The 19,303-nt window shown below is 40.8% G+C and overlaps 1 protein-coding gene across 4 annotated transcripts in view; it reads left to right on the forward strand.

The window, feature by feature from the left end:
* LOC149141871 (uncharacterized) overlaps positions 1-19,303 on the forward strand; it is a 371,617-nt gene that overhangs the window by 179,516 nt on the left and 172,798 nt on the right. For 2 of the 4 annotated variants that reach the window (XM_089448940.1, XM_089448942.1), the window contains exons 6-7: positions 11,742-11,887; positions 12,022-12,123. In XM_089448940.1, the coding sequence (XP_089305066.1) occupies positions 11,742-11,887; positions 12,022-12,123 (248 nt within the window). The remainder of the gene's footprint in view (positions 1-11,741; positions 11,888-12,021; positions 12,124-19,303) is intronic. The other 2 variants (XM_089448941.1, XM_089448943.1) reach the window with 2 other exon arrangements.

Consider the following 19,303-nt stretch of genomic DNA (forward strand, 5'->3'; position numbering starts at 1 on the left):
CACGCAGAGGCAGCCAGGCTATGCGCAGAGCCTGAGGAGGGCCAACGTGGGACACGCAAAGGCTCCAGAGGTTGACGCAGAGCCCCGAGAGGTTGACGCAAACCCTAGAGGCTGACGCTGGGAGATTTCGTGGGGCAGATTGGGGCTGATATTTGTTTCCGACTGAGAGGTACTACTGCCGAGGGCATTCTCTGTTGGGTGAGCCATTTTTGGCACCTGGATTATATTCTGAAACTACTTAATAATAAAACTCTCAGTAGCTGCACCGGTTTTCCCGCATGGGGTTTTTTCGGGGACATTAGTCCAAAAATAACAGTGTCACTTGTGTGCTTGTTTTTCCTTCAGTTGATGATCTGTATGTGTTGACTGTACGTGTATTTATTTTCAGTATTTACATGGTAAATAACTTGTTAATTAACATAACAAGTAGGAAGAAATAAATCAGAAAGTACAGGAAGGATTTCTAACAGTTAGACTTAGAAATTTCAACATGGTATCAGAGTGTGGTTGCAGATCACAGGATAACTGAGGGCATCAGCCGAGCAGAGCAGCAACAGTAGAAACAACTATCCTGAGTGACAGAAGTTGTTCCTAGTAGAAAAGCAGCAAGGAAGGGGTGACACAGTGCCTGTGTCATCAGTGCAAGCCAGGAAGAGGATCAACGCAGTGGCAGAGAGGAGTAGACCTGACCTACGCAGTGCTTGGTCATCTTTCTTAGTGAGGAAGGATTGACGCCCATGGCCAGGAGGTGCAGATTTTGCTAGTGCCGGGATTGCGTAGAGCCTAGAGGCTCTAACCTTCAGTTTGCTGGGGCATAGGAGGCTGTGGGTAAGTTGCGGAGTGAAGCTGGTGGGGTATTGTGGTCAGGACAGTACCTAACAGGGCAAGACCAAGGAGGAGGGAATTGCTGCCGAGGATTTCTAGCCAAGAAATCCGGATCAGTGGTGCAGTTGCACTACCGATTGGAGTGGGGGCATCTCGACATTGGCAGAGGGGTTTCCAGGAGGGGAATTGAGGCTTAGAGGGAGTCGCACCGAGAACTTCCAGGTAGGAAGTAGAGATACTCAGAGGAGTCGAAAGAGGAGCAATGAAATGGTAGTGAATGGGGTAAGAGATTAGGACAGACTGGATGGAGCCTCAAACTTCGTAGTCTGGAAGGCCAAGATCTTGTCCGTTCTAGACAGGAATTGTCTCAAGTGTTGAGATTTTCTGTTAATTAAATTTGGAAAAAATCTCATGAATGTGACAACAATAGGATTTGTTGCTAAATTAACTCCATTTATTCCTGATGAGGAGTTATTGCATCCTATATTTGTTGTGAGTGAATTTATGATTCAGTTTTCTACTCCCACTATAAAGATGTAAGCCCGTAGAGGATATGTGTGATGAGAAGGTGTGAGGAAAAAGAATTCCTGTGCAAATCTGTTGTTGTAATCTCCTGTTGAATAATAAGATTGCCGATGCCTCTGTTTGGTGGACGTAGCCCAGATTGGTTGGGTGAACCACGTTAAAATCTCTGTTTTTCATGGTTGAATGCTGTGTGTGTCTTATTTGTTTTAAATTTTCCGCTGTGTTAACTCTAACACTTGGTATCAGAGCTGTGGTAGAAGCCGTGTGGCTGTGTCAGTGCTGTATGAGCCACTGTGTAAACCGATTGTAGAAGCCGTGAGCTGTTCATTCATAACTGTACATTGTCGAGTTGTGAGCTGCTGTGTTGAGCGGTCGAATTGAAGTCTGCGTTCACTGGAGGTTGACCAGCGCTGCTTACACAGAGAGCATAGCAAGAGCCGTGAGCTTTGTACAGTGCGTGAGTTTTGCAATCGAAAGAGCTGTTGTGTGGAGTCTTTCTGTAGTGAGAATCCGTAGAGAAGCCGTATTGCCTACTTGCAGAGCCTTGAGATATTTGAAGCTGTGAGTTTTTTGATTTTTTGCTTCAGAAAAGTCAGTATGAGTTTTCAAGGCGAAGGATTGCAGGTTGGCCGGTTCTGAGTGCTTGCACCAGAGCTGCCAAACCGTGAGTCGCAGCAGCGTTGAATGATGTAGATTCTGGAGTTGTGAAGTCAGCGCATGAGCTGAAGTCTTTAGCAGCGTTGGAGAAGGCTGTTAACTGGTGTTGAACAGAGGCAACTTGAGTGAAGGCTGTCGTGTGACAGCGTTAAGTCAACGGATTGCAGCATTCAAGGCCGTTGACTGAGAAGCTGAGACATGGTAAGTCGTTTTTTTTTTATTTGAACGTTTTTGAAATGGGTCGACAGGTTCATAAAACGTTCAAATGAAATTGAAGTGAAACAACCTACAGAACGTTTGGCAAATGGGTCGACAGGTTCATAAAAGTGCAATGAAATTAAAATTGATTTATGTAATGTCAATCAAATCGATTTATTAAAATGCCATATATATATATTTTAAGTCAATTTATAGTCATTGAAAATCGATATGAAAAATCGATGTTTGGCATAAGGTTTGTTATATCGATTTGAGTGGTGTTTTAAAGTACAATCGATTATATTTGAAAAAGGTTGGCACTTTATATTGTAAAAATTTGTTTTAAAAAATTGATTGGTAATAATGTAAAATTCTATTTGCATATGTAATAAAGGAAAGACATTTTATTGGTGAAGGGCATTTTTTAAAATAAAAACTTCATTTATTAAAAGTTGCAATTGGAGATTTTTTGTGACACAACATGGCAAAAACTCAAAGTGCTCGATTTGAGATTGAGAAGTTCAATGGCAAAAACACCTTCGAGATCTGGAAAGTGAAGATGTATGAGCTACTCGTGCAACAAGGCGTGGCGAAGGCATTGTTGGGAAAAACCAAACAACGTTACACCATGACAGATGATGAATGGAGTGACTTGGATGAAAGAGCACTGAGAGGCATTCGACTGTGTTTGGCGGATGATGTTTTGTTTAACATCGTGTCAGAGAAAACTGCTGCTGGTTTGTGGACAAAGCTTGAAAAGCTGTACATGACAAAATCCTTAACCAATAGGATTATTTTGAAGCGACAGTTATATAGCTTGCGCATGAAGGAAGGTACGACGATAACTGATCATTTGAATACCTTTAATACTCTCCTGGTGCAATTAGAAAGTATAGAAGTAAAATTTGAATCAGAAGATAAAGCTGTAACTTTATTACGCTCATTGCCCGAGTCATAGGATCATTTTGTTACTTCTATAAGCCTTAGTTCATCAGAAACCCTTGAATTTGATGATGTTGTTGGAGCTTTGTTATCCAAAGAAACAAGGAGGAGGTCAAAACAGAAACCTCTACATTAGAAGCAATGATGGTCAGAGGTCGTTCTAAAGAAAGACGCTTTAGTAAGCACAACAAATCGCGTTCAAAATCGAAAGGGAAGAAGAGTAAGGTAAAGTGCTGGTTTTGTGGCAAATCAAGACATTTGAAGAAGGACTGTTGGAAGAGACAGCAAACATCCAAAGGAGACTCTTCGATAGAGAAGAAAGAAGCAAACATGACAGATACAGGTTCAGCATCCATTTCAGGTATGAGTGATGAAGTGTTATCAGTTAGTTTGTCTAATCATGATCAACATTGGCTGTTAGATTCTGGTGCATCAAATCACATGTGCATTCATAGAGAATGGTTTAAAACTTATAAATCAATCAATGGTGGAGTTGTTTACATGGGAAATGATGTCTCATGTAATATTGTGGGAATTGGAAGCATCCAGCTAAAAATGTTTGATGGGACAAATAAAATTCTAACTGATGTAAGACATGTACCTGAACTAAGAAAAAACCTCATTTCACTAGGAGTACTAGACACTAATGGATATAAAACCTTTATTCAAGGTGGAGTAATGAAAGTTTATGAAGGAATTTTACTAGTAATGAAAGCAAAGAAGGTTGGAAATCTTTTTCAGTTAGAAGGAAGAATAGAGTTAGATCATGCTTCTACAGTATCTGAAAATGGCAGTAATTCTATTTGTTTATGGCATCAAAGGTTGGGCCATATGAGCGAAAGAGGATTAAAATTTTTATCTGATCGTAAGTTACTTCCTAGTTTAAAATCTTCTAAGTTAGATTTCTGCAAACATTGCCTATTTGGGAAACAAAGCAAGCAGAAGTTTAAAACTGGAAACCATCCTAGTAAGGGAATCCTTGATTATATCCATTCTAATGTTTGGGGTCCATCTCCTACAACCTCATATGGAGGATCGTCATATTTTGTATCTTTTATTGATGATTTCTCTAGAAAAGTGTGGGTCTACATGTTACAGAAGAAGTCTGATGTATTCACAGTTTTCAAACAGTTTAGAGCATTAGTTGAAAACATCACTGGAAGAACCAGTAAATGTTTAAGAACTGACAATGGCGGTGAGTTTACTTCAAAGGAATTTGATAATTATTGCAAGGACGCTGGGATTGAAAGACATAAAACCACTGTATATACTCCTCAGCAAAATGGAGTTGCTGAACGCATGAACATGACTCTTTTAGAGAGTGCAAGAAGTATGCTCAATAACGCCAATTTGCAGAAGGAATTGTGGACAAAAACGGTTTCTACAACTTGTTATTTGATAAATCGATCATCATCAACTGCAATAGGATGCAAAATTCCTCGAGAGGTATGGAAAGGTCATCCTTGTGATTATTCTAAATTGAAAGTTTTTGGTTGTGATGCATATGCTCTAGTTCCGAAACATCAACATTCTAAATTAGATCCTAAATCAAAAAGATATATCTTTGTTGGATATGGTGATGGGACTAAGGGATACAGGTTGTGGGATCCTACTAACAAGATCATCATTAACAGAGATGTTAAATTTAATGAATCTTCACTTGAAAGTCCAGATGTAGATGATAAATTGAAACAGGATAATGTATCTAAGCTTCAACACATTTAGTTTGAAACCAGTTCAAACACTGATGATAGTCCAGATGAACAAGTTTCAGATTCAGATCATGAACAAGTTTCAGATGCAGATCATGAATGTGTTTTAGATGTTGATCATGAAGAAGTTCCTATAGATAATAATCAACAAATTGTGGAAGTACCAGAAACATCTTTAAGGAGGTCCACAAGAATCAAACGTCCTCCTAAAAGGTATGATGATTATGTTACTTCAGTTGCTTTAATCGCTAATGATGATGAACCTTTGTGCTATCAGGAAGCTGTAGAAGGTTCTAAGAGTGATAAATGGAAAGAAGCTATGAAGGACGAGATGAAGGCATTAGACAAGAATGCCACATGGGATCTGGTAGAACTTCCTAAAAACAGGAAAACTGTGGGATGTAAATGGGTTTACAAATTGAAAAGGGGTGTTGATGATACAGAGGACAGGTACAAAGCAAGGCTGGTCGCAAAAGGTTTTTCTCAGAAAGCAAGTATTGACTTTCATGAGATATTTTCACCAGTTGTAAAAATTGTTTCAATTCGGATTGTGTTAGCATTAGTTGCTTTACTTGATTTAGAATTACAACAACTAGATGTTAAAACTGCATTTTTACATGGAGATTTAGATGAAGAGATTTACATGGAACAATCGGAAGGGTTTGTTCAAAATCGCAACAAGAAATTTGTCTGCAGACTTAAGAAATCATTGTATGGTCTGAAGCAGTTGCCTCGACAGTGGTACAAGAAATTTGATTCTTTCATGATGAGTCAAAACTATATAAGAAGTGAATATGATCATTGTGTGTACTTTAAGAAATTAAGTAATGGCATGTTCATTATCTTAGTGTTGTATGTTGACGATATGCTTTTAGCAAGCAAAAGCATAACAAAGATCAATAGGTTAAAGGCTCAGATGGCTAGGACGTTTGATATGAAAGATCTAGGAGCAGCAAGACAGATTTTGGGCATGGAGATTTTCAGAGACAGGAGCAATGGTAAGATGTGGCTATCACAAAAGGAGTATATTGAGAAAATACTCTTGAGGTTTGGTATGAACAATGTGAAGCCTGTTTCAGCCCCTTTAGCTTCCCATTTTAAGCTTTCTTCAAGTTTATCTCCTAATACAAATGAAGAAAAGGAATATATGTCTTGAATTCCATATGCCAATGTAGTAGGTTGTTTGATGTATGCAATGGTTTGTACTCGACCAGATATTTCACATGCAGTTGGGGTTGTCAGCAGGTATATGGCAAATCCAAGAAAAGAACACTGGACAACAGTGAAATGGGTGCTTTAGTATTTGAGAGGCACAAGTGATTATTGTATCACTTATAACATAAGTAGTGAATTTGTTTGCGGATATGTTGATTCCGATTTTGCAGGTGATTTGGATAAGAGAAGGTCAACTTCAGGATATGTCTTTACTCTTGCAGGTGGAGCTATAAGCTGGATGTCAAAGCTACAAAACATTGTTGCTTTATCCACTACAGAAGCAGAATACATAGCTGCTTCACATGCTTGCAAAGAAGTGGTTTGGTTGAAAGGCTTGTTTGGTGAATTTGGTAGGTTGCAGGACAACATCAAGTTATTTTGTGATAGTCAAAGTGCAATTCACTTGGCTAACAATCCAGCCTATCATAGTAAATCAAAACATATACCTATCAAGTACCATTTTGTAAGACAGGTCATCACTGAAAGGGGAGTCTCTCTTGAAAAAGTGCATACAAAAGAAAACTGTGCAGACATGTTCACGAAACCAGTTTTGTTAGAGAAGCTACGATGGTGTCTGGCTTCTCTTGGCTTGCAGAAAAGATTAAAATAATATTGGAACAGGGTATCAGGCTAATTGTTGTCAAGGTGGAGATTGTTGAGATTTTTTGTTAATTAAATTTGGAGAAAATCTCATGAATGTGACAACAATAGGATTTGTTGCTAAATTAACTCCATTTATTCCTGATGAGGAGTTATTGCATCCTATATTTGTTGTGAGTGAATTTATGATTCAGTTTTCTACTCCTAGCGATAAAGATGTAAGCCCGTAGAGGATATGTGTGATGAGAAGGTGTGAGGAAAAAGAATTCCAGATGTGCAAATCTGTTGTTGTAATCTCCTGTTGAGTAATAAGATTGCCGATGCCTCTGTTTGGTGGACGTAGCCCAGATTGGTTGGGTGAACCACGTTAAAATCTCTGTTTTTCATGGTTGAATGCTGTGTGTGTCTTATTTGTTTTAAATTTTCCGCTATGTTAACTCTAACATCAAGCACTTTGCCTTGAACATGATAGCGATCCCAGTTGACCCGGATGAGAATGAAAAGTACCAGGAGGCAATGGCGAGGGCCAAGAGCATCATCTTTGACGGGGTCAAGGACCATGTAGTACCACATATTGCCGAAAAGGACATGAAAAATGTGATGTGGGAGGCCTTGACGAAATTGTATTAGCATACTTCCGTGCAGATGAAGATGCTACTGGAGAATCAGCTGCGGTCGTATCAGATGCAGAAGGGAGAAGAGATAGACACCTTTCTCGATCAATTGAAGGAGATCCGGGATCGGCTGACTTCCATAGGGGCCATGCCGGATGAGGAGATGACGGTGAGGACAACATTGAACGTTGTCTCAGAGGATTGGGAGGTATTTGTCCAGAGCATACTGGGTAGGTCGACCCTTCTAGATTGGGAGGAACTGTGGGCGGCTCTTCATCAAGAAGAGATCAAAAGGCTAACCAAGGCAGGAAGCAACGACAAGGGGGTTAGAATCAAGAAGGAGGAAGAGGAGGATGTTGCCTTAGCATCTGAGGGAAAGTAGGAGAAACGGAAGAAGAAGGACCTCTCCAAGGTCAAATGCTTCCACTGTGGGGAACTAGGTCACTATGCGAGCCAGTGTCCGAGGAAGAAGAGCAAGGGAGAGGCTTCTGAGACCAAGGCTACGCCAACAAGGGCGGAGAAAGAAGTGGAGACAGATGATGACTGTGCCATGAGTGCTCATACGCCACTTGAGAGGAAGTGGGGAGACATCGAGCTGTAGTCAGACAGACTACAGGTGATGAGGGGCAGGATCCTCGAGGTACCCAACCTCTTGGATTATACCTTGCTACGGGAGCCCCGAAGAGGAGTAGCAGGATTGGCGGATGTCGGTAGAGACGGATGCGGATGGAGCGACAGAGGGAGCTACAGTGCAGGAGTCCCAGGACAGCGTGAGGCAACAGTGCGAGATGCACAGAGTTGTTGCAACAACGCAAAGGTCAGAGAGGGAGCACTTGTCAGTGACAGAGGGAGCTTCAACATCGGGAGTGTTTCTAGCCTGACGAAGGGTGTCAAAGTTTGGAGATCAGTTACTTACTTCTCAGTAACTGAGTTGCAGTGCAGTTGTTAGCAGTGGCAGTGCTATGGGCAACACGATGCAGCATGATGAGAGGGGTTGCAGTGCAGATGCAACAGTGGCAGTGGCAAGGCCATGGGCAACAACACAGATGTAGAGGGAGTTGCTGTGCAGATGCAGCAGTGGTAGTGGTAGGGCCATGGGTAGCAGTACATGGTGCAGGAGTGCAGAGGATGTTGGGCAGCAGGCCTAGCATCAGCACAGGGATCGATGTCGGATGATTAGGGTGATGCTCAGTGAGGAGTATTACTAGAGCATAGTCCTCGCTAAGAGGGAGTGTTGATTTGGGGTAGCATTAGATGTTATATAGCCACGAAAATTGGTGGAGAGGCTAAAGCACATGAGATCTCCAAGACCCAGAAATGGTTTGTGTAGAATCTAACTCGTTTGGGAGATATTAAAATAATTAATATTTTTAATGGAGTCCCTATGTCTAAGCTTAGGGAAAATAAAATATTAATGTGAATTAATATAAAACTGAGTTAGAATGGTCCAAAAGTCATGGATCAAGCTAGATCTAATCTTAGCCGTTGATTAGTGACTTAATCTCGGTTGTTGAATTGTCAATGAGAAAAGTATAAGAGGAGGCTTGAGGGTCACTTGGAGAATACACCGAGTTGATCAAGAATTCGATTTTCTGGGGCAGGGCTTGCTGAGGAAATCGAAGGAGTGATTAGAGTTGCAGCTGAGGGGCAGTGAATGCAGTAGCAGAGAGGCAAAGATAGTATCGGGAGCATCGGCACAGAAGCCGGGAGAGGGTTGACGCAGAGCCTGTTAGAGACCACCAGAGGCCAAGCAAAAGTAGCGAAAGGCCACGCAGAGGCAGCCAGGAGTTGTGCAGAGCTTGAGGAGGGCCAACATGGGACACACAGAGGCTCCAAAGGCTGACGCAGAGCCCTGAGACGCTGACACTGGGCCAGAGAGGTTGACGCTGGGCTGTTGCTGGGCTAGAGAGGCTGACGCAGACCCTAGAGGCTGACGCTACGAGATTTCGTGGGGCAGCTTGGGGTTGATATCTGTCTCTGACTAAGAGGTACTACTGCCGAGGGCATTCTCTGTTGGGTGAACCATTTCTGGTACCCAGATTGTATTTTGAAACTGCGTAATAATAAAACCCTCAGATAGCTGCACCGATTTTCCCGCATTGGTTTTTCTCCTTGGACATTAGTCCAGAAATAACGGTGTCACTTGTGTGCTTGTTTTTCCTTCAGTTGATGATCTGTATTTGTTGAGACTGTACTTGTATTTATTTTCAGTATTTACATGGTAAATAACTTGTTAGTTAACAAAACAAGTAGGAAGAAATAAATCAGAAAGTACAGGAATGATTTCTAACAGTTAGACTTAGAAATTCCAACATGTAACCTCATCTTCCTGCTATGCGTAAAGCAGATAAACTCTCAAATAAAATCTGATGAGAGCGGTGGAAGAAGGCGGCGACCGCTTAGGAAGGGGTATTTATCTAAGCACAGAGAGACATGAAAGGGGAGGAAAAATTGGTCTGCTATAGGGGTGAAATGTGGTTCGAAGGAGAATTCAATCAGAAATTGAGATTTGGGTAACTGTTCTTGAAGCTTTTGGGCACGGGGGCCAGAGTGCTTCAATTTTGAGGTATTCTGGCACTGGGTATAGAGTTTGTGCCTAGTTTGGCAGGGAGGATTCAATGATTTTGGTAACGGGAACAAATTTGGAGCTATGACAGTTCGGGATCGACTTCAAACATGGAAACCAGGTATGTATTTGTGTTATTTAATTGATAGATTCCTAATTAATTTCCAACTGTTAGAATTTAAGAATTTGGTTTGGTGAGGTCACTACAAGAAGAGAGATAAGGGTAGATCAAAGTGAAAGCAAGTCGGGTTTTTGGGCAAAACAAATTTGGGCGGACCATCTTTGAGTAGACCAAAATTCCTTGAGGCATCAACAAACCGATTGTTGAGGCAGGAGGCCAAAATGTCAGGAGGCTGAGATTTGAGGAGGCCGAATTTGTCTCTGGTTGACTAGGTTTGACCTGGGTATATTTGTGGTGAGTTTGACTTTGTTTTTGACTGCAAATTCAGATTGTATCTCTTGTTGAATTGAATGATTTCTCTAAGAAAAAGGTTGCTAGGTTTTCCCCCCAACAGGGATTTCTCAGGGTAAAATATTTTCTTTCTTGTGTTTGGCTGTCTCATTTTGATGCTACTGTCAATTTTTGTTCTACTATTGAAGATCTTCTGTGTAATTGCGTAATGATGAAATGTGAATACAAGAGGATTTAAAGTAAAAATCATTAGAAGTAATTATCATCTAGAAGACCTTGAAAAATCAACATAAAGTAAAAATCATTAGAAGTAATTATCATCTAGAAGACCTTGAAAAATCAACATAAAGACATGAAAGTAGCATCCACAACCATGAGAAGATTATCAACCATGACCCTTGACCAATGAAGAGTGAGTCCTCTTCAATTGAAAACACCAACTTAATAAAAAAGTAGCATCTCCAAGAAAATAAATTGAGTGTGTATCTCCAATCCATCCAAACAGCTCCAGGGGACCAGCAGCAAACTCTATCAATGTGATGAAAATCACAATGCGTATTCTCATACAATATGGACTGTAACAGATTGTACAGATGTGTGTACAATTCCAGCAATCTCCTCTCATGCTTGCAAACTTTCTTTCTTTGGCACTTTTCTTTTGTGTGAATATCTTTCTTCTAATTGCCAGTTTTGTGCACCTACAAAAATGGTATTTCTTCATTATTTTCTTGTATTGAAAGTATGGCCATTGAATTTCTCATCAAGATCTGACATAAATTAATGAATGCATTCATCTTTGCCATTTTGTACCTCAAATGCACCACAAAGAGAACCTCTTTACCCTTAGATTTTATTGATATAAATAATAGCTATAGCCTAGCATCCACAACCATGAGAAGATTATCAACCATGACCCTTGAACAATGAAGAGCGAGTCCTCTTCAATTCAAAACACCAACTTAATAAAAAAGGAGCACCTCCAAGCAAATAAAGAGAGTGTGTATCTTCAGTCAATCCAAACAGCTCCAGGGGACCAGCAGCAAACTCCATCGATGTGATGAAAATCACAATGTGTATACTCATACACTATAGACTGTAACAGATTGTACAGATATGTGTACAATTCCAGCAATCTCCTCTCATGCTTGCAAACTTTCTTTCTTTAGCACTTTTCATTTGTGTGAATATATTTCTTGTTATTGCCAGTTTTGTGCACCTATAAAAATGGTATTTCTTCATTATTTTCTTGTATTGACAGTATGACCATTGAATTTCTCATCAAGATCTGACATAAATTGATGAATGCATTCATCTTTGCCATTTTTTACCTCAATTGTACCACAAAGAGAACCTCTTTACCCTATAACATAATAATAGTTATAGCCTATGATATGTCTTCTAAAGTATATGTTTTCTACTATTCCTTCTGACAGGTAGCCTTGAAACTAAGAATTAACTTCTTTCTTGTTCTTTAGTCCTATTAGAATCTGGCAGAATTGCTACCCGGATATCATGCAATGATAATGGAAGGTTTGACATCATGGTTGCTAAAGCACCTGATAACTTGAAGCAGACAATCCAAGCTGACTATTTACTGATTGCCACTGGTGGAAGTCGACAGGTTTGTAAAACACATCAAAGCAATAATAATAGTAACATTGCGGCATTATTTTAATTTAGAATGAGTATTTGCAAGTACTGATTTGCTTGTACTTGAATTATAGCTAATGGACTTGACTTCTTGCAAATATGCAGGGTTATGTTCTCGCTGTTCAGCTCGGTCATACGATTGTAGAGCCTAGACCAAGTCTATTTACTTTTAAAATTAAAGATTCTGATCTGAATAAATTAGCAGGGGTATTTTATTTTGTGCCAATTCATTGCAACCCTTTTCTTTTCTGTTCTTTTTGAATTAAATAATGCTTTTGTGTTTCCATTTTTACCACTTTGTATATGTGTGAGTAGTTTGGATAGAAAGTTATATTGTAATTGTTGCTTCAAAATCTAGCAGGTCAAGTGAAAGGACTCACTGGGCAAAGGCCATACCATATGGCAACAATGAGGAATGGTTGCCACTATCACCTCAACAACCTTCCTCCTACTACTTCGTGGGATTTCGTTCTCAAGGGAGGTTTCCCTATGGTGCCTGTTACCCACCATTTTGTGGATGATATCCCTAGGAGATTTTTTTTTCTCCATGATGGTCCTCAACCGGCAGCCAACAGCCCTTTGCAGCCATCAGTTAGCTCATTGTGCCATTTTCTCCACCACCTGGGCCAGCCATGTGGTCCCTCACCCATCTGCTATGATCGTATGTTTGAATGTGGGTCTCTTGAATTTAAAAGTATGCTTTGTCATTTGGTAATTGAGAATTGTAGTTTGCTTATCATGGACACTTGTGGGCATGGATTAATGGGGGGATTCGGTGGAAAGAATGGATCAGGTCCATGCCCTTGTCCCCTAGACCCCTTTTTGGATATTAACCTTGCAATCTAGTCCCATAGAATCTCTTTTACTGACCATTTGGCTTTAGGGATGGTATTTTATGGGAAACCCTGATTTTGGTTGCGTGGTCCCGCTCCCTTATCTGCTCATATTACCCCCTTTTCACTTATTATTTTTTTTTTAAAATCTAGGATAATCGGTAACTGGTGAGAGTTATCCTGAACAGACCCAGGATCAAATCTAACTGGCTGCCATTATAAAACTAGGCTACGTGCAACCGCCTGCAAGCCGCACAATAGTAGGAAACTTATGCCCCAACAAGAGCCGAGACATCCGCTATGGGGTCGCCTACTCTTCTAGCCAAGACACAACAGGTCATATATATACTCAATGAGATTTGAACCCTCATCTTGTGGGTTTCACCCAGCGAAACTTACCGTTAAATTATTATTATCCCGTTCATCATTTCTCCCGCCTAGGTCTACATTCCTCGACTGGGTCCACATACAGTTTGCTCGCCCCTTCCTCTTGCCCACACCTTGGCTTAGACTTGGAATGATGCCTCAGAGGTTGATGCAGCTAAAAAGAAAGATAAAAGCATATTTGGCCACATTCAACATGAAAATGTACCACAAAATGCAAAATATGCCCAGGCCAAACACATTTAGCACGTGGGAAAAAGCCAATACATGAGCTCTACCCCATCATCATGGCCATCACCCTAGTTCCTACAGGTTCTATGAGCCTCTTTCATCATATAGGAATCCATGATTGTCCCAACCCCTGGTGGGCAATGAACCACCCTACCTTAAAGGGGGGTATTCACTGCTATATCTTATACATCTTGCTCTTATCTCCTTGAGCCCCGAGCAATTAAACAAAGAAAATCATAAAAAGGAAAAAGGCATATAAAGAAGGGTGGACAAATCAAGGCCGCGACACCTCATGTACCACGATTGCTCCCTCCTATACATTATAAACCCAAGTGTGGTCTTCCCTCTTATTAGCTACCCTTGTACCCTAGCATGTGACCCAGGGCTGCCCCTTCTCATCCCCTACTTCATTCACCTATCTGTCACATTCCACCAACTTTTGAAGGATGTACATTGACTATATTATCCCCTTTAGAAGTAGAAACCACCTAATAGGATTATTGGTTAACCCCATTTGGAGTTTAGGAGACATTGGCACATCCCGAAGCCCATTATGGAAGGGCAGGCCATTATGAAGTCCCCACCTGTGGTCCATGACTATTAAGCTTATTTACTCAATTTCACTAATGACTTGTTGTACTGGAAGGCTAGGGGACACATTGGATCTTATGCAGAATTGCAGATGGTTTCCATCTTGGGTTTGGTCTCCCTATACGGGGTCTTAATCCTCCAGAGGGTTACATTGGCACATGTAGGGTGTGCGTGGAGAGCCATGGGCCTCCACAACAACAGATTGCACTCCATGGATCCCCATAGCCATTTAGAAATTGCTCGTGGTTTACTTATTGGACGAGGAAGATGAACCTGATCCATCATGCCCAACAGACCCCAGATTTGCACCATACACTTGGCAGATGATCCAAGACTTGTATGATGATTTGACACCCCTACACCATCATCCTAACCCTTGCAGGCGATTTACAGGCATCTTCGATTTGTGTGGAGACCCATAAGGACACTTGTGTTGCCCCACATCTCATTTGGAGGCCAATCCCTTGTCCATTGCTTTTGAGGGTCCTATTATTCATTGTGACACCAATGGACCTCATTAGGCCTCTTAGAGGGCCCTCCGACATGCATAGATTATTATTTGACCTCTTGAGAGGCTGATTCTTTAATTTATGAGCTAGTTTGGTGGGCTTGTCACCAAAAGTTGAATTATTAGAACATTATTTTATTTTTGGGGCTTATGTAGGCTAAGGAGGCTAATTCGAACTCCTAATTTGTGTATAAATACAAGTGAGATGAACTCATTTTCACATCATCACATTGGATTGGATTCTTCTCTCTCTCGAGAATTTCACACTTTTTCTAGAGGATGAATTGGAGCTTTATGGATGAAGTTTGATGTGTGGATATTGGTCTATCTTATCTTGGAGCTTCTCTTTTGTCAATTGTGGATGGTTGGATATACTCTGTTACATGTAAGTACATGCTTTTAATGTTATTCTTGTTTTACTTTGTCATATACATTGGACTGGGATTTTCGCTATTTCTAGGGCTAATTGTTGCATGCATTTACTACCTAAAATTGTAGAATTCTATCTCTATTATAGCATCTCTCAATGTATGGGCCATGTAATGTGAATGAAATGTTGATTTTTGGTAGCATCAGATGTGCTTTAGCCATGAAAATTGGTGGAGAGGGTAAGGCACATGAGATAACCAAAACCTAGAAATCTTTTGGAGAAATTCCACCCGGATGAAGAGATATTAAAATAATTAATATTTTTAATGGGGTTCCTAAGTCTAAACTTAGGAAAATTAAAATATTATTGTGTATTCATATAAAATGGGTGAGAAAGTTCTAAATAACGAGCATCAAGTTAGATCTAATCTTAGCTGTTGATTAGGGGCTTAATCTCGACCATTGAATTGTCAACAAGAAAAGTATAAGAGGAGGTTTGAGGGTCAGTTGGAGACACCCCCGAGAGATCAAGAATTCGATTTTCGGGGTTGGGTTTGCTGAGGAAATCGAGTTAGAGATCAGTTGCAGCGAGGGGCAGTTCAACAAGGGATTTCGATCCAAGGCTGAAGAATGCATATTAGAGAGGTAGCAAAGTGCCGGAAGAGGCAACGCAGAGCCTAGGAGTGCTGACGCAAAGGCTAAGAAGGCCAGCGCAAAGGACACAGAGGGCTGTAAAGGCTGATGCATAAGTCGTAGAGGTTGACGCAGAAGTCGAAGAGGGCTTCAGAGGCAACGCTGGGAGTATCCGTGGGGCAGACTGGGCGCTGATCAGCTGACGAAGGGTGATGCAATTCTAGAGGAGTGCTTGGAGCAACTTTCGCTGTCCAACACAAGGAATAGCCAGAGTCACTGTGGGGTTGTTCATTTGGTTGCTGATTTGCCGGAATATCTGTCTCCGGATAGAGGTACTACTGCCAAGGATATTCTTTGAAGGGTGAACCATTTCTGGTACTCTAGTTGTATTCAGAAATCTGCTTAATAATAAAACCCTCATACATGCTGCATCGGTTTTCTTGAATTGGGTTTTTCTGGGGACGATTGTCCAAAAATAAAGGTGTCCCTTGTGTCGTCTACAGATATAGATCCATGAATGGATGACCATGAATGTAAGGCCATTGTACATTTGATTTAGTACTCCTGAAAATATCGCAGCCTGGATGGATGAAATCAAATCCGGGATCTTCAATCTCGTTCAATCTTTCGCTCAAGTACAAGTCTAACCATATGAATAGATGATCTGAAGTCGAACATGGGAAGACATCGTCTGATTACCAGCGAATGATGTAAGCCGTTAACAGATGCGAGAGGAATCACCAATAATGATAATGACCCTCAAGGTACTATAGTACATTTCGCATGGTGTGAATAAATGATTTGATGTCAAACACCATACAAAGTCTTTTGGTCGAAGGCTAGTGATGTCAACCTATCGTTAGAGGCGGGAAACTTGCCATTGATGTATGCAAGCCTCAAGGTACTGAAGGGGTGTTTCTAAGTCAACTTCTTGGATAATCTGCTGATGTCGACAAGAAGCGACTTGTCGCAAGAGGGCCTTGATGTATCCCACATCAACGACACGAAACGAGGTAAATGATTTTGGAGATGAAAGTCGATTGACGACAGAAGGTTCAGGAATGGCGGTCATGAAAATGAGGGTTTAAGGTATTACAAAGGATGAAGTTTGAATTGAATGACTTCTCTTGAACATGTCGGTGACACTAAAATGAATTGGTAGCATTGACCCAAAACAAAGTAATGGATGGTATGATAGACCAACGGTGTGATAACCGACAAGCTGAATGACCTAATCCACATTGTCACGGTGATGAGGTGAAAGTGTCATGTTCAAGAGCGACTTGCTACCATAAATTGTTCTCCCCTTTTTCCATTTTCCCAAGTCATCGCTGACTGGTACCTTTTTATTTTTATCAAGCTTGAGGAGGATAACATATGCTTGTTGTATAATTCCACCCTTTGGTTGAATCCATTGCTATTCGATGCTTTAACGAGTCTAGCGAAGGTGAAACTCGGTCTTGTCTAGATGGACAAGTTTGTCGCTATTTGATGTTTTTAACGACAAGGATAATTCGGTCCTTTTCATGTTTAGAGAGTTTGAAAAGGTACAAAAAGAAAACTCCATAAGATCTTTTTCGTAAATTAATCTCTCAAGTCCGAAAAAGCGTAAAATAATACGAGAGAGAACCTATTGACCATGTTCGATCAATGTATTCCTTTTTCGTAGTTAATTTATCTCAGCCCGAAAAAGGGTTAAACTTATATTGAGTAGATATCAATTCCAATCCATTAACGAGCTGGAAATGAAAAGCACTCGACAATCTTTTCATGTTTAGAGACTCTGAAAAGAGCTTAAAGAGGACTCCAATTTGAGGAACGAGTGGTGTCTAGGGTAGCAACTGGTTCCGGTGATATTGGAACTTCTCAAAACATGTTGATTTATGTGAAGAGGCTGGCTAATAAGACCACTCATTGCAACTGTTTCTCGAAAAAGGATAAAACAATCAAGTGAAAGCGTATGATCGACCAAAGGGATGGTGGCGATGGGATGAAAACAATGAAGGTTCATTTGATGAAAGAGGCTGATAGAATGGCAATCACGAGGGTTAAAAATGGAAATGGGCTCATTTTTAGACAAGCTTGAACCATAGGGAACTATGCTTGGATTCAGTTTCATGTTTACACAAGCTTGAAACAAAAAACTATGCTTGGATTCAGTTTCATTTTTACACAAGCTTAAAAAGCAGTACTATGCTTGAGATTGGTTTACATGCCCCCAACATGATGAAAGGGAGAGTCTCCTGAAACCAGAGAGAAGTTGCTGCGGTGAAGCAAGACGGTTATCCAACACTTTTTTGGCTTCATCCAGATAGTGACAAAGGTGAATGGGGTGATTCACTTCACATAACTTATAAGGAGACTTAACTTTACCACTAGGTGCATGCCCCCCAAGCTTCATTACATTCACCTAAGTAGACTACTCGTGGCTATCAAGTGGATGGAATGGAGGTTCTTTTACGAGATAAAGTGAAAGACTCGACTGGGATTTTACGAGATCTAATCAAAGACTCGACTTGGAACTTTGCTCTAGGGGACCTTGTTTCATTTTTAAACGAGCTTGACACAAGACAAAGAACTCTACTCAGATTCCTTGTTTCATTTTTTAACGAGCTTGATACAAGACAAGGAACTATGCTTATGGGCCTGTTTCATTTTTTAACGAGGTTGACACAAGACAAGGAACTCTCCTCATATTCGTTGCTTCATTTTTTAATGAGGTTGACACAAGACAAGGAACTCTCCTCATATTCCTTGTTTCATTTTTTAACGAGGTTGACACAAGACAAGGAACTATCCTCATGGACTTGTTTCATTTTTTAATGAGGTTGACACAGTAAAATAACTATCCTCATATTTCCTTGTTCCATTTTTAATGAGGTTGACACAAGACAAGGAACTACTATCCTCATATCCTTTGTTTCACAACTCATAAGAGGTCATGAAGGAGAGATCTGGTTCCAATGCCCCCAGTACATGATGTACAACATCATTGAAATGATCGTCAGTTTATGTAGGTATGGAACGGGTTGCCACATAATTAACTCGTGGTGGGGATGATACCATTGGTACAAAAGGACCATTTAGGGAAGATGGTTGACTGGAAGCCATATTTGGACCAGGAAATGAAAGCTGGTCAACGGTGACAATTCTGCCTTCATGCGGGAAACAAATCACTCGAAAGAGTGTTGAAACAATAGCTCCCATGTCATAAACATAGTCGCGCCCTAGAAGTAAATTGTAATCTAATGGGCCTGGGACTACCATCACGTTTAGATAAACAATTTTTCCTCCCAAAGTAATAGGTAATTGAGGGAGGATCCCTAATGGTCGATTGGTTCCTCTGTTAAAAGCCAACAAATTCTGGGTAATAGGCACAAGCGGCGGCGAACCGAGCGCTTGCCAAGCAGTTGAGGAAAGGATACTCACAGATGCACCTTCATCTATAATAGTGCTAGATACAATCATATTATAAACCTGTACTATGATCTGGAAAGGCACATAAGAAGGAAGGCAGAATCCTGCCAGTCGGTTCCAATCAAAGGAAGTGACTAGACTACTTGGAGGGGGTACCGTAAGAACGGGAAAATTAACCCCTTGAGTTACGAGAGCGGGAGGATTTTCCTCCTGTCTTGATGGAACAGGAGGATTGCCCCCAAGCTCATTTGAATCTGAAGAAACAAAAAGAACTTGAGTGGTATCATATTCACTCTCTTCGGGAAAGGTACGATTTACTAAAGGTGAAATCGGGTCAACTGTTACCTCGACCTGTTGATTTGGGTCGGGTATAGACTTATATGATTCACTTTCAGAGAGAGTGGGTTTGACCGACGGTTGA

This window comes from Pinus tabuliformis, chromosome X, assembly GCF_031772625.1.
Source record: "Pinus tabuliformis cultivar Carrire ecotype Pingquan chromosome X, CPIR1, whole genome shotgun sequence".
Taxonomy (NCBI): Eukaryota; Viridiplantae; Streptophyta; class Pinopsida; order Pinales; family Pinaceae; genus Pinus; species Pinus tabuliformis.